We start from the raw sequence: 16,060 nt of genomic DNA, 5'->3' as shown, positions 1-16,060 counted from the left end.
TGCCTGGTGTTCAAGCTGGCCCTCAAAGTTGCATCATGCTTCCAATATCATCGCTTACAGAACGGTCAACCACGCCTCCGCATCGCGTGGTGGGAGACGAGTGGGACCGTCCGTCCCGGCCCGTCCGCCCGCGGGGCCTGGGCACCCTGCCCGGCCCCGGTTCGCCAGGGGCCCGGAAGTCGGGCGGGCGTGGGGGCGGGGCGGACGGAAGCGAGGCGCGCCGCTGTCACTGCGCCGGAAGTTTCCGGCGGGGCCTGGCGGTAACCTTGGGGGGCCGAGTCGCTGCTGCTGCTGCTGCCCAAGTGGCTTCTGCGAGTCCGAGCCGAAGCCTAGCCCGGCTTGTGCTCAGTCCGGAGCCGTGGAGGTTTCCCAGGAAGGCGTCAAGGGCTGCAGAGAGCCGGCACCCGCCAGCGGGGCTCCCTGGCCGACATGTCTCTGGTCGCGGAAGCCTTAGTCTGTCAGATCGCAGGTAACGCGTGCGGCGGCGGACGGGGGGGACGGGGCAGCGCGGGGTTCAGGACGGGTGCGCTCCGCCAGCCTAGCGGCACTGGGTGCTGAGCCCAGGCCCCGACTGCCAGCCCGCACTTCACGGATGAGCGGACCGGGAGGGACACGACGGGCCTAGGACGCACCGCCGCGGCCGCCGTCGCTCCCGCTCTCTCCGCGGTGCTGTGTCCAGCCCCTCCCTCGGCTGCAAGGGCCTGGGGGTTGGGCCCCGAGCTGGGCCGAGCCGGGGGCGTGGCCACCAGGCCGGACACCCGAGAGCCCCGCTCGGGTGGGGGCGTGGCCACGAAGCCCCGCCTTCCCGTGCCTAGGGAGAGGAGCGTGGGCAGCTCCATTCTGGGACTTGAAATTTAAGGTGGTTATCGTGATCGAGTCGCCCGGTTATTCTTGAGCGTCACCTGTCACCGTCGTTACCAGTTACCAACGTTACCCGTTATTCCTGAGCGGCCATCAAAATTCGACCTTCTTTCGTCATCATCCCTCACAGTTTGGCCTGCCATGGCTAAGCCTCACAAGATTCATTGAAGTGTCTTTAAATTTATCTGAACATTAAAGAAATTACCTTTGATTCGAAGGACAGAGTATGACCGGTGTAGAATCTAGTTTTCCTTGTTGAGGATTTTATTTATAAAAAAAATTAAATATTGAGAATAAATATAAAGTTTGTCAAACAAGTTTTTGTACTCATGTTACTTTTAGCCCTATCCATAATAGCCAAGACATGGAAGCAACCTTAGTGTTCATCAACAGATGAAGTGGATAAAGAAAATGGGCACATGTGCCATATGGAATATTATACTGCCTTAAAAAGAAGGTAATTTTGTCATGAATTTTGTCCTGTGAATAGAACAGGATAGTCTTAAGTGAAATTAGCTATGCAAAGAAAGACAAGTACTTGCATGAGCTCACTTGTACGTGGAATCTTCTTTAAAGTAAGAAATTAGTCATGTAGAAATAGAGAGTAAAAAGGTAGTCTCCAGTGGTGGGAAAGAGAAATGATCGTCGAAGGCACGAACTCTGGTTTGGACCAGAAAAGCAAGTTTTAGTGGTACTTCCAGCATGGTGACCACAGTTAACAATGTGTATTTCAAAACTGCTGAAAGAATAGATTTTTAGTGTTCTCATTACAAAAGATGGTAAGTTGGTAAGATGATGGAGATGTTAAATAACTTGATTTAATCTTTCTATAATATACATATAGGTGAAAACACTTGTCAATTAAAAAAGTTAAATTTGTAAAAGTATTAGTAAGCCAGATGCCACTGGTTCACCTTTGTAATCCTACCTATTCAGAAGGCTGAGACCCAAGTTTAAAGCTGGCCTGGACAGAAAGGTTTGAGATTTCATCTAGAAATTAACCTGTAAAGTGCTAGGCTGGAGGGTCAGGCATTTGTGATTCATGCCTATAATCCTAGCTATTCAAAAGGCTGAGATCATGGTTTAAAGCCAGGAAAGAGACTTATTTCCAGTGAAGTGGAGCTGTGGCTCAAGTGTTAGCATGCTAGCCTTGAGGAAAGGAGCTCAGGGACGGTGCCCAGGCCCTGAATTCAAATCCCAGGAAAACACACGCATACACATACATACACACACACATACATGCACATACATGCATGGCTTCAGTTGAACATGTAAGGGGCTGGAAGTGTGACCTAGTAGTAGAGTGCTCACCTAGCGTTCACTAAAACCTTGATTTGATTCCTTGGTACCACATATACAGAAAAGCTAGAAGTGGTGCTGTGGTTCAAGTGGTAGAGCTCTAGCCTTGAGAAAGCTGAGGACAGTGCTCAAGCCCCAAGACTGGCCAAAAAAAAAAGTGGCATACCCAATTTTTATAGATACAAGAGATGTAATTGCTAAACATTGTGACATGAAAGTTAAGATTATATTAAATTAAAAAATACAGTGATATGGGGCCAGGAGCTTGGCCTAGTGGTAGAGTACTTGCCTAGCATGTACAAAGACCCAGGTTCGATTCCTCCGTACCACATACATAGAGAAAACTTGATGTTGTGGTTCGAGTGGTAAAGCACTAGCTTTGAGGGAAAACCCAAGGACAGTGCTCAGGCCTTGAGTTCCATCACCAAGCCTGCCCTCCCCCAATACAGTGATGTATGTATATATATATCTTTTATGAACTTGTTAAATTCTGCATAGACATTAATATTTGTATTGAAGCGAAGAATAAATTAAAGCACAATATGTAACTATTTTCTCCTAGGAGTTTTGGGGAAATAAGGAAAAAAGTGTTGGTGGAAATGTATTTCTGAATTATTTGAATTACTAGTGGGCATATTTTTCATTTGTAGTTTAAATGGTTGTAATTCTTTTAATTTATGTAATTCTTTTAATTAAAAAATATTTATTGTTATTTTTTTTGCCAGTCATTGGGCTTGAATTCAGGGCCTGGGTGCTCATGGTTAGTGCTCTGCCACCTGAGCCACAGTTCTACTTCCAGCTTCGTGTGTGTGTGTGTGTGTGTGTGTGTGTGTGTGTGTGTGTTTTCCTGGGATTTGAACTCAGGGCCTCGATATTGGCCCTGAGCATTTTTTACTTGAGGCTAACATTATACCTACCACTTGAACTATAGCTCCACTTCCAGATTTTTTTTGGTGCTTAATTGGAGATGAGTCTTAAGGAGTTTCCCAAGCTGTCTTCGAACCATGATCCTGATGTCAGCTTCCTGAGTAGCTAGGATTACAGTTGTGAGCTACTAGTGCCTGGTGAATTTTTTTTTTTACTGGTAATATTAATGGTTTTCTTAGCCTCCTGAGTAGGTAGGATTATAGGCATGAATGATCAGCGCCCTATTTTTACTTTCATTTTTATTTTACTATTTTAATTATTTAGTTATGCCAGTACTGGGGCTTGGCGTCAGGATACATTCGCTTAGCTTTTTTGTGCTTTAGGCTGGGGCTCTATACGTCCACTTATGGATTTATGGTGGTAAATTGAAGAGTCTTATGGACTTTCCTGCCTGGGCAGGCTTTGAACTGCTATCCTTAGCATTAGTAGAGCAGAATAGCATGTAAGACCTTCCATAACTAATTCTAGCCTCATTTCTGGTCATGCCTTTAGCTTTTCTGAAGTATTTGTAGTGTCCATTTTTGGCACATCTTGCCCCTTGCCTGAAGTATCCACTTTTTTGAAACAACTTCTTTTCTGTTAAGACTCAGTACCAATCTTTGATTTTTTTCCTGTTAAATGAGAAAAATTTTCAGAGTTTTTTTTCTAATAATAATGTATTGCTGATTTACAGTTACCCTCTGAAATGAAAGTAATACAGAGAAATGTAAAGAATAAAATAGCAGTCATTTAAAATTATATCACCTTTATTAAAACTTTAAAATTCTTCTTTTTTTTTTTTTTGTGGGTCATGGGACTTGCACTCTGGGCCTGGGTGCTGTCCCTGAGCTCTTCAGCTCAAGGCTACTGCCCTACCACTTAAGTCACAGCACCACTTCCTATTTTCTAGTGGTTAATTGGAGATAAGAGTCTCCTGGTCTTTAGTGCCCAGGCTGGCTTTGAACCTTTGTCCTCAGATCTCATCCTCTTGCGTAGCTAGGATTTCAGGTGTGAGGTTCTGCACCTAGCCAAAACTTTAAAATTCTTTTCTCAAATACTTAAATAATTGGTGAACAAAGACAGCATTCCTTTAAATGTATCCCTTAAAAATGTATTGACATTTTTAGAGTATATATAATGTGCACTTTTTTTTTTTTGGTAGTCCTGTAACTTGAATCAGGGCCTAGGCACTGCCTCTGGGCTTTTTCAAGGCTAATGCTCTACCACCTGAGCCACAGCACCACTCCTGGCTTTTTCTGTGTATGTGGTACTGTGGAATGGAACCCAGGGAGGGCTTCATTTTTGCTAAGCAAGCACTCAACCACTAGGCCATACTCCTGGCCCCACATTTTTATTTTTCTAACCTATTTGTAATATAACAGAGGGATCTCTTTTCATGTCTTTTTTGAGTGTTTATATTGTGCTTAATTGTGGCAAAGAAACTAATTATGTTTCTATTTCTGATTGATAGTTAGGGTATCTGTCAGTTCACATGTAGTAGTATCTCTATTTCTACAGGTACAGTAGCTTAACTATTATTATGGGGGTAGGCAAAGAAAGTTCAAAATGCATAAGACATGAAATCAGAATTGGGAGATTCAGGAGAAAGAAAGCAATTTCAGGATCAGGTGCTGATTGGAATATGTAAACTTAGTGAGGACTTAGATCTTTTTATTATTTTATTGTTTATTTATTTTTACAGTCTTGGGGCTTGAACTCAGGACCTTGGCACTGTCCTTGTGCTTTCTCAAGGCTTGTACTCAGTATACCACTTGAGCCACAGCACCACTTCTGACTATTTCTGTGTATGTGGTACTGTGAAATTGAATGCAATGCTTAGTGCATGGTAAGCAAGCACTCTACTACTAGGCCACACTTCTGGCCCTTTATTTTTTATTTTTTGGAGTGTACTGAGAATTGAGTTTAGGGCCTCCATCTTGGTGACTGGCACTTTACAGCTTGGAACTACCTTCAGACTTGTTTCTACTTGGGACAAAGTCTTATGGACATTTCTGTCCTACCTTCTTGGAACCTCAACCTTCCAAACCTCTGTTCCTAAGTAGCTATAATTACATGTATGGGCCACAGTACTACAAAATGGTTGCTCTCTTTTTTCTTCCTAAAACCTGCTGTGAAACATCCTTATAGTATATGCTAAATAGAGGTGGTGAAAAAAGTTTATTTATCAATATTATTTGTAATTTATCTTCAAAAAAACAGATTATTATAAGAGATTTATTTTCCAACTCTATATGTGTGCTTTAGTCATATTTGTCACGATTTTTTTTTTTCCCCTGAGTCAGCCACAGGACTTGTACTCTGGGCCTGGTCACTATCCCTGAGCTCAAGGTTCCAGGTTCTACCACTTGAGTCAAAGTGACACTTCTGGTTTGGCTAATTGAAGATAAGAGTCTCAGGGACTTTCCTGCCCACTCTGTTTTTGGACTTTGATCCTCAGATCTCAGCCTCCTGAGTAGCTAGGATTATAGGCCTGAACCACATGGGCTCATGTTTTTTTTTTTTTTTTTTTTAAATATCTGAGCTGACTCTTAGTCTTCTCCTGCTGATCAGATATGCTCTAGTCAGACCTTGGCTACTTGTACCTATTTTATTTTACTTTTTTTTTTTTTTTGTCAATCATGGGGCTTGAATTCAGGGTCTGGCACTGTTCTAGCTTTCTGGTGGTTAATTGGAGAGCATCTCATGGACTTTTCCTGCCCAGACAGGCTTTGAACTGCCATCCTCAGGTCTTAGCGTCCTGAATAGCTTGAATTACAGGCATGAGCCACCAGTGCCTGGCCATATTTTATTTTTTTAAAGTGGGTTTCATTATGCTATCTTCATACACACGCATACATACAATTTTTAAGTTAATGTAATAGAAATGTGTTATGTACTCATTATTTGTATTCTCTTCATCCCTCAGTACTCTTCTTTTTTATCCTTTCCACTGATACTCTAGGCAATTTTCCTTTTATGTTCATGTCTCATTAGAATTACGTTTATCTTCATTATTAAATTGAAACTTGTTGCTGGGCACCTATGTCTCATGCCTGTAATCCTAATTACTCAGAAGGCTGAGATCTGAGGATTGCAGCTCAGTGCCAGCTCAAGGAGAAAAGTCTATGAGACTTTTATCTCCAATTAATTACCAAAAAAGTTGGAAGTAGAGCTCTGGTTCAAGTGATAAAGTACTACTAGCTTTGAGCAAAAAGCTCAGAGTATAGTCTAGGTCCCCAGTTCTCAAATCAAGAGAAATACACACCAAAGTGGAAACTTGTAGAGGCCTGTTAGACTTTGCCATAGCTGGTTACTGATAATAAGAATAAGCTTCCATTTTTGAGCTAGTGGGAGAAATTATTTATATAATTGCTAACAATAATTTTATTTTGTTGGATAGATGTTATGTTTTTAGATCAGGAAATTGAAGAGAATAAAGATTAAGAAAACAGTTTTTGGAGTAACAATTGAGATTTAAGCCTAGCTTTAATTCTTGACCTAATCTCTTTGGTAAAGCTTTCTGGTCTCTAATTTCCACAGTTTCTAAAGGGGAGTGACATGTTATATATTATTATTTTGTACATGTAATATATATATATATAAAGTTATATAAAATACATAATAAACAGAAATTTCTATATTACTTTTATTGCTCAACAGCCATTCACTTTATTTTTTATTTTATTTTTTTGCCAGTCCTGGGCTTGAGCTTAGGGCATGAGCCCTGTCCTTGGACTTTCTCAAGGCTAGAGCTCTACCACTTGAGCTTCAGCACCACTTCCGGCTTTTTTCTATGTATGTAGTACCGAGGAATTGAACCCGGGTCTTCATGCATGCTAGGCAAGCACTCTACCTCTAGACCAAACTCCCGGCCCCAAGCAGCCATTCACTTTAAAGGGGTCTTTTGAAGATATTACTTTTCAAAGTCTGTTATCTCATTACAATTTGGGATAGTAGAAAATGTCCTAAGTACTCCTATATTGTCTGAATTTGTAGATTTAACACTTTGCTGTACTTTAAGCATGTTAGTTCATCATACTTTTAATTCAGTAAACTTTTGGTATCTGTTCAGTGTCACTTCTGTTATTTAATTTTATTTCTGTTGCTAGGAATTAAACTCAAGGTCATGCTAGGCAGATGCTCTGCCACTGAATTAGATTCCTAGCCTGCTCTACTCTATTTAAACACTGAAAGTATACAGGTTAAGAAATAGCACTTCTGTTTATTTCATGTGAGTATTTGGGTGCTCTAATTTATTAATAACTTCATTTTAATCTTTGATATGAGGGAGGAAAGTAGTTTTACAGGATTCCGTGGTACCTATATGTATTTTGAAAGCAAGTTCAATCAAAATTGGGACTCTGTGCTGAGGAATGTGGTTCAGTGGTAGAGCACTGCCTAGCAAGTGTGAGGCCCTGAGTTTGGTCTCCAGTCACACAACACACACACACACACACACACACACACATACATACACACACACACACACACACACACACACACACACACACACACGAGTTTTAATTTTCTTGTAAGGTTTATTATAATCCATGCCCTGATTTTTAAATTTTTATGGACTCCCCCATGATTTTTAGCTTTGAGCATAAAAGATTTTGGTGATGAATGTCCTGTAAAATTTGTCTATGCTTTTTCTGTTAAAAATTTTGTACTGGGAAGATTTTGGGACTTTTGAGTTATTAGTGTTAGCTTAAGTGAAAATTGAAAGAAAACATCATCAAACTTAACTTTTTCAAACATTAAAAGATGTCTTAAGCGGTTTTCAGATGGACTGAAGATATTATATTACATAGAGACAGATGAATTACTGAAACTTCAGGCTCTTTTTTTTTTTGGTTCAAAGACAGAAGTTAGAATATTCAGCAAATTTAACTATACTCATTTCTATGTAAAAGGAAAGTATTTGCCTTACCAGTAAGTGAAATGCATGCTTTAATTTTTTATTGCTTTGTAAATGGTCATCTAATCTATGCTTTAATACTTTTCCTACTTTGTATGCTTTAAATGAAACATGGTTTTAGACTTTTTTACCGTAGTAATAAAAATGAAATTTGATTGGTTAGTGATAATAAAGCTTCTTTTCATAAAAACAACCATTTTGTTATGATAATCTCCACTGACTATAACTCTTTTAAGCAAAATAGAAACCATAAAATGTATTTCTTTGTGTTTATTACTTAGCAGTTTTTTTGTGCTGATTGTATATTTTAAATTCTAAGAACTACTTTTTTTGGTTTTGAAAGAGACTAGCCTAGAACTCATTATATAATTGCTGAGGCTGGCCTTGAACTTCTTCTGGTTAGGAGCCACTGAACAATTGGGAGAAAAAGTGAAATTTTGAGTTTTTGTTGTTGAGATTTTATTCTTCCTTAGATTCAACAGTTTTATTTTCAGAGGCATAGCAAGTTTTTGATGTCAGTTATCTTTCAGATTTTACATAGCAAAAGTTCTGCTTGCATGTTTATAAAATATACTCATCAAATATTTGATTTGGTTATGTTCTCTGCCAGGTGCTGGAGATACAGACATGAATAACACAATTCTTGCCTTTGGTAAACTTAGGTTCTTGTGTAGGATATATCTATTGAAATAGGTAAATATAGAGTAGATTATTTTTATAGACATCTTTATGGAGATGCCTAATTCAGGACACCGTTCCTAAAGCATTCTACCTTCCATTCCTAATACTGAATTAGTGCGGTTAGCTGCTTGCTAAACATTTTATCTCTGTTCCTCCCCTGCCTTTCTTCCAAATCTTTTTCGGACTAGATTTACTTTTCGTCTCCTTCGTGCCTTCCTATATTCTTCAGGCAGATTGTTACTTTTTCAAGAAGATTTCTGCTAATCTAGTGTTTATATCAATCAATAAATAGGGGATTTATAACATTGATCTAATTCTTTCAACAACTTTATAAGATACCTAATATTCGCCACTTATTCTAGTAAGATAGTTGAGTTTAAAAAGATTAAGCAACTTTGCCATGGTTACTCAGACAGTAAGTTATAGAATTAGAAGGAAAATCCATGTGTATCTGACTTCAAGATCTAAAATTTTTTCCTCAACACCACCTACATTTACTTACTGTGCTGTCAGTGATTGGCACCTACTATTCTCACTTCTCTCTTTGCCCCTCATTCATTCAAATGAACTTAGACCTTATGGTGCAATTTATATGTACTGCATTTATCTTTAATAATTATATTTATTAACATACATTACTTTTATAAAGTGAGATTCATTATGGTGTTTCCAGACATGTAAACAATTTATCTTGACCAACTACACTTTTTAAAAATCTTTTTATTATGGTCACAGTAACATTTTGGACATTTAATAATCTGTTGTTCAGTTAAATGGCTTTAATATATTGAAGGTATCTCTGAGGATTTTCCACCCCTGTTTTGAATTTTTCTTTTTGGCCAGTCCTGGCTTGAACTCAGGGCCTGAGCACTGTCACTGTCCTTGGACATTTTTTTTGCTCAAGGCGATTGCTCTGCCACTTGAGCCACTGTGCCACTTTCGTTTTTTTCTGTGTATATGTACTGAGGAATCAAACCCAGGGCTTCATGAATGCTAGGTTGTTTTTGTATTTATAGAGGAATTCTGATGTGATCCTGCTCTATAATATGGGATTTTCTTATAGAATAGTCCTGTATTATATTTTAAATCTAGTCATATTTAAAATCTATTTTAAATAAAACCTTAATATTGTAATTGTCTAAATCTAGATGGCTTTAAATTTATGTATGTATGTTATTGTTGAGATTAATATAGTGTCTATGTCAAATTAGCAACTTATTTCCTTCATTTTTCTATATGTCTTAGTAATAAAGTATACTTGTTTAGGAACTGCCAGGTGCTCTCTGAGCATTCTATTTTAGTATTATTTTCTTTTATGCCTTTGGCAGAAGACCATCCACATTTGGACATAAGATACATGTTTTTTTCTTCCTTTTATATCATACAATCTAAATAGTTTTGCTAAGCTAAAAAGATGACATCTATGAGCTTTTGAAATCCAGTTGCCTAAGGATAAACTGAGTTGACTTCATTAGGGTACAAATGATAGGTTTGCATAGAGTTATTATAGCATTAATCAATTTGATGGATTGGAAAAATGACAGAACTGAAGCAGCATGTAATATTAGTGCCTATTATTCTACAAATTATGTGTCTTCACCTGCATTCATATGCCAGAGGAAGCTTGTTGTACATTAAAAATGCAGAACTTAAGAAAAGAAACCAGCAACAAAGGGCACCTCTTTTTATGGCCCTTCTCTTGTCCTTTTACATTAGGTTATCAGGAAATGGATTTTGGAATCTAGACTTATTAGGTCATAACACTTTCATAATGTGAAAGATTCTGAATTGAATGGATGGATGGATCATCTGCCACCAGAATGACTTATTGCTTGACACTGAAGAGTGTACTGCAAGTAATATATAAGCATTCCCCCCATCCCCCCTGAGGGCGGGGAGAGTGAGGCTTGGACTCTGGGCCTGGGCACTATCTCTGAGCTCTTTAGTTCAAGCCTACCACCCTACCCTTGAGCCATAGTACCACTTCCACTTTTCTGGTGGTTAATTGGAGATAAGAGTCTCACAGTCTTTAGTGCCCAGACTGGCTTTGAACTGTGATCCTCAGATATCAGCCTCCTGAGTAGCTAGAGCTACAGGTGTGAGCCACTGTGTCGAGCTAATACATAAGTCTTTAAGAAACCTTTTGATATACATGTGTGAATTTATTAGCCAGCAGTATTTCACTGAGAATTATAATAGATTAGTAGTAAATATAGATTTCTAGGTATGTTATTGTTGATATAGCTTAAAAATAAGCAGATAAATACAATTAAAATAATGGGAAGCACATATGTATGTTTTGATTTGTGTTACTTGATATGTGTATTTGTAACATTATATTCTGTATCATTTGTTAGTTTTTGTGCTGGTCCTGGGGCTTGAATTCAGGGGCTAGGTGCTGCCTTTCAGCTTTTTTTGTTTTCCTCAAGGATAGTGCTCTGCCACTTGAGCTACAGCTCTACATCTACATTTATTTAATGGTTAATTGGAGATAGGGATCTCAGGGACTTTTCTGCTCATGGTGTCTTTGAATCTTAATCCTCAGATCTCAGCCTCCTGAGTAGTTAGATTAGAGGCATGAGCCACAAGTGCCCTGCTAGGAGTATATTTTCTTTATAGTATGATGAAATTTAGTTCATACCATGCTAGTGAATTCTGTTAAAATAGTAATGATAATTTCAAAGGACAAATTAATATTGGTCACTAAGTATCTTAGAGTTAAGACACTCAACTGCTTTGCTATGAAAGATATAGTAGTTTCTTTTTCAGGAATGTTTTTCTGTACCTGAGTAATTGATTTGGGGATGAAATTTGATGACACAAAGGAGGGAAAGTTTGTTCTAGACAGAAGTAGCACAGAAGAGTTGGGAAAAGAAAGATTGTGGAACATATGCAAACGGGATGAAGGCTACTGTGACTGAAGTGAAGAGAGGGAAAGTGTGGGAAGATGTGTGAGATGGAGTGGAAAACCAAATGGCATTGACAGGCCATGTTGATGATTTGGGCTGCATTTGTGTGTGTGCGCGCGCGCGCGCGTGTGTGTGTGTGTGTGTGTGTGTGTGTGTGTGTGTGTGTATTGTGGGTAATGGAGCCTGACCTTGGTGTGGGCACTGTTCCTGACCTCTTCAGCTCAAGGCTGGTGCTCTGCCACTTGAGCCACTTCGGGCTTTTTTCTGGTGGTTAATTGGAAGTAAGAGTCTCTATGGACTTGTTGTGCCTGGACTGGCTTTGAACCGCTGAACTATGATCCTCAGATCTCAGCCTCCTGAGTAGATAGGATTACAGGCATGAGCCACTGGTGCCCAGGAAATCATTATTATATTCAGACATTTTGTTTTTTTTGGTTGGTTGTGGGTCTTGAACTCTGGGTCTGGGTGTTGTCCTTGAGCTCTTCAGCTCAAGGCTACAGCTCTAAGCTCTACCCCTTGAGCCACAGCATCACTTCTTGTCCCACCGTTTTATTTTTTTGCCAGTCCTGGGGCTTGAACTCAGGGCCTGAACACTGTCCTTGGGCTTTCCTCAAGGCTAGTGCTCTACCACTTGAGCCACAGCACCACTCCCAGCTTTTCCTATATATGTGGTACTGAGGAATTGTTCCCCAGTCTTTGTGCATGCTACCACTGAGGCCAAACTCCCAGCCCCTGTCACACCATTTTTGTACCCACATTTATCCTCCCAAAGACATAAACAAGGCAAAGGAAAATACAAGAACAATGGCAAAGGAAAAAAAAAAACTTGTTTACATTCCTGGAGTTCATTTTGATAAATATTATTTTATGTGCTCAAGTGCTCAAAGGTGCATAAACATTGACCTTTATATTCCTCTCCTAAGAGTGTCATCTAATCTCTGATCTCACTGTGTGTGAATGCCTAGAGAACTGTATTAAGTGTTATCACGTTCCAGTGGCTTTTTTTGTTTTTAAATCATCCAGTGTATTTACTTGTGAATTTATAAGCACATTCTGGCTAACACAAATGAGGGAACCCATGCAATGTGTTTCTTTGGGTCTGGTTTACTTCATTTAATGTTTTTCCAAGTCTTTCCATTTCTTTACTAATGGTACAGTATCATTCATACCTTTTGATGGATGAATAGAATTCCTCTATGTGTGTGTGTGTGTGTGTGTGTGTGTGTGTGTGTGTGTACACTAGATTTTCTTGATCCCCTTGTCCACTGACGTGCATCAGGGTTGATTCCATATCTTAGCTATATGGTTCAGGCAGAAGAGAGTTTATTAGAAATAAACTGCTGGTCTGCACTAGATGTGGGCGTTACAGAGAGAACTAATGGTAGAAAGAGATTATATAGGGAAAGGCTTTTCCTAGGGCTGGAACTCTGAGACTGGGTACTGTCCTGAGCTTCTTTTGCTCAAAGCTAGGCTAGTGCTTTACCACTTGAGCCACAGTGCTATTTCTATTTTTTTCTGTTTTTATGTAGTACTGAGGAATCAATCCCAGTGCTTCATGCATGCTAGGCAAGCACTCTATCACTAAGCCACTTTCCCAACCCCTGAGCTTCATTTTCTATAGCTCAAATTAAGCTGCAAAAACATTTTCAGAAGTTACCTCAGAACTTGGAGTCTTTTTGCTGACTTACAGTCAGGTAATTAACACGTGATTAACAGTTACAGGTGATTACCAGTTTTGGGCAGTGATATCTGGTAAAGCTACTTGCCTGTCCTTCACAAGGAGGAGATGGGGGAATGGGACTGTTCTCCCAGGCAGACCTATTATTGGCTAGAGTAAATAATGCTGCAGTGAAAATGGTTGTGATGGTGGCTTTAGTGTGACCTGGTTTGTGGTCAGTTGGATAAATGACCAGGAGTGGAATTGCTGGGTGCTGGGAAGCTTTATGTTTAGTCTTTTGAGGAATCTCCATACTTATTTCCAGAGTGGCTGAACAAGTTTACATTCCCACCAACTGTGTAATAGAGTTTGACTTCATTTGATATTGTTAGTTTTCTTTATAATAGCCATTCTTACTGGGGCAAGGTAAATTCTCAATGTTGTTTCATTTGCATTTCTATTATGGCTGGTAAAGCAAACATTCAAAGAAGCAACAGCCCAAACAATTAATTGACTAAAGACTCAGAGAGACTTCTTAGAAGAATTAAGAATGGCCAGTGAGTTGACACATAAATTATATCTTGGATTAAACAAAACATCCCTTTCATCCAAGTTTTAGGTTCTTAATTACAGAGCTTTTGGTATTTGGAAACAACTCTATAGCTTTATTTGCAGCCGGGTAATATGTTGTAGAAGCTCTATTATATTAAGTAGGTCTCTTGGATTAGATCTGGAGAATTTTATAGTGGAGGTGATGTACTTAAAAAAAAAAAACCTTTTTATTTTTAGTTTTTGATGGTACTGAGGATTGATCCCTGGGCTTCATATAAGCTAGGCAGGTACTCTAACCATCAAACTAGCCCTGTGAGTTAACTTTTAACAAAAGTAACTGAGAACATGAATTGTTGGTCATGCACATTAATCTTACAACATAGTAGAATAGTTTCTAACATATATACTTAGATTATATTCCACATATATTGCTATTCCACTGTATATTCAAAAGTTTGCTAACAAAAGTTAAAATTACTAGAATGTTTAATTATCATCTTAATATAGATAATACGTTTAGCAAAACTTTGATTAGCCTGAATGTTTATGGCATGAAATATGATAGGTGTATAATCACATAGCCTTTTTTTCTTTTCACATTTAATAAATACCAATTTGTAGGCAAGGTGTAATATAATTTGGCTGACACAGGTACATAGGATACTCTATTCCTTCAGGAAAATTAGTTGTGGGGCTGGGACTGTGGCCTAGTGGTAGAGAGCTTGCTTAGCATGCACAAAGCCCTGGGTTGGATTCCTTAGTACCACGTACACAAAAAGCTGAAAGTGGTGCTGTGGCCCAAGTGGTAGAGTGCTAGCTTTGAGAAAGCCCAAGGATAGTGTGAGCACTGAGTTTAAGCCCCAGGAATGGCAAAAACAAAAATAAAACAAAAAAGAAAATTTGTTGCAGTTGTTATTTGAAATTTTTATTTGTAGGTTTTATTGCTTTAATAAAGTCAATATTATATATATATAATTGAATTTTTGATTATTTAGAATTTTATGATGAAGGAACCTCATTGTATTGTTTCTAGTAGAGATGTTAACAGTAGTAGATATGCTGACCATACACTTTATTCTAAAAGATTACTGCTGATGTAGGCTTGTTTTTGTTTCCTTGACTTTTATTTTAAAAACTGTTATATAGGTTAATTGGTCTCATATTGAAATTTTACTTTGTTAAAATGATTACAGTAAAAGATAAATCTTTAGTTTTATTGCCTTTTTGGTATGTGTGTTGAGATCCAGTAGCTGTTGTATGTATGTGTAATATTTGTGGGACCAGTATACAGAAGTATGTATTGTATGGTCCATTATTTGCTTGGTGATCTGGTGTTATAGTTCAGTATGAGCTTTATTGTCCCTTCCCCCTACCCCCTTCCCCCTTTCCCCCTTTCCCCCTTTCCCCCTTTCTCCCTTCCCTTCTCCTCTTCTCTCTCCTCTCCTCCCCTCTCCCTCTCCCTCTCCTTCTCCTCTTCCTCTCCTCTTCTTCTTTCTTGTTTGCTTTTCCTAGGGCTGGAACTCTGAGACTAGGTACTGTCCTGAGCTGCTTTTGCTCAAAGCTAGGCTAGTGTTTTACCACTTCAGCCACACTGTTTTTATGTAGTACTGAGGAATTAATCCCAGGGCTTCATGCATGCTAGGTAAGCACTCTATCACTAAGCCACTTTCCCAACCCCTGAGCTTCATTTTCTATAGCTCAAATTAAGCTGCAAAAACATTTTCAATTTTTTTTATTACTTTTTTTTTGTTGGTTGTGGGACTTGAACTGTACACCTGGGCTCTGCCCCTGAGCTCTTCAGCTCAAGGCTACAAGCCCACTTCCAGTTTTTCTAGTGGTTAATTGGAGATAAGGGTATGTGGACTTTAGTGTTGGGGCTGGCTTTGAACCTTGATTCTTAGATCTCAGCCTTTTGAGTAGCTAGGATTACAGGCGTGAGCCACTACTTAATTTTAATAACACTATGGTATTTTCATGCATTGTAAAGCAAGCATAAGGAAAGCAAATAAAGAGGTTCTCTACTTCTTAAATGATCAGTTATAAGAACAAAATGCTTCACATGTATACACTTAAAAATCAGTCATAATTATGTATTGAAAAGGATTTATTGTTACTGTATCTGACTTTGGTATCTGGTATATTGTATATATGATGATTTGTTTATTTGAAAAAGGGAAGGTAAGGGAAAAACAATGATTGGGAGGGATTGTGGGAGGGAGAGTAGGAGAAAAACATGGGAAGGGGTAACGATGTTCAAGAAGTAATGTACCCATTACC

General features: G+C 38.9%; 1 protein-coding gene across 2 annotated transcripts in view; it reads left to right on the top strand.

The window, feature by feature from the left end:
- The first annotated feature begins 227 nt into the window (after nt 1-227).
- Nucleotides 228-16,060, top strand: part of Mtx2 (metaxin 2) — a 51,897-nt gene continuing 36,064 nt past the window's right edge. Inside the window, exon 1 of one of the 2 annotated variants that reach the window (XM_090342584.1) lies at nt 228-469. In XM_090342584.1, coding sequence (XP_090198710.1) covers nt 430-469 — 40 coding nt within the window. In that variant the 5' untranslated portion in view covers nt 228-429. Of the gene's footprint in view, nt 470-10,448; nt 10,522-16,060 lie in introns of those variants that run through there. The other variant, XM_090342583.1, reaches the window with a different exon arrangement.

This window comes from Megascapheus bottae, chromosome 12 (genome assembly GCF_031878675.1).
Source record: "Megascapheus bottae isolate mThoBot1 chromosome 12, mThoBot2.hap1, whole genome shotgun sequence".
In the NCBI taxonomy this organism is placed as follows: Eukaryota; Metazoa; Chordata; class Mammalia; order Rodentia; family Geomyidae; genus Megascapheus; species Megascapheus bottae.
Note: the sequence above shows the minus strand (reverse complement) of the source record. Positions and strands in the feature narration are given on the sequence as shown.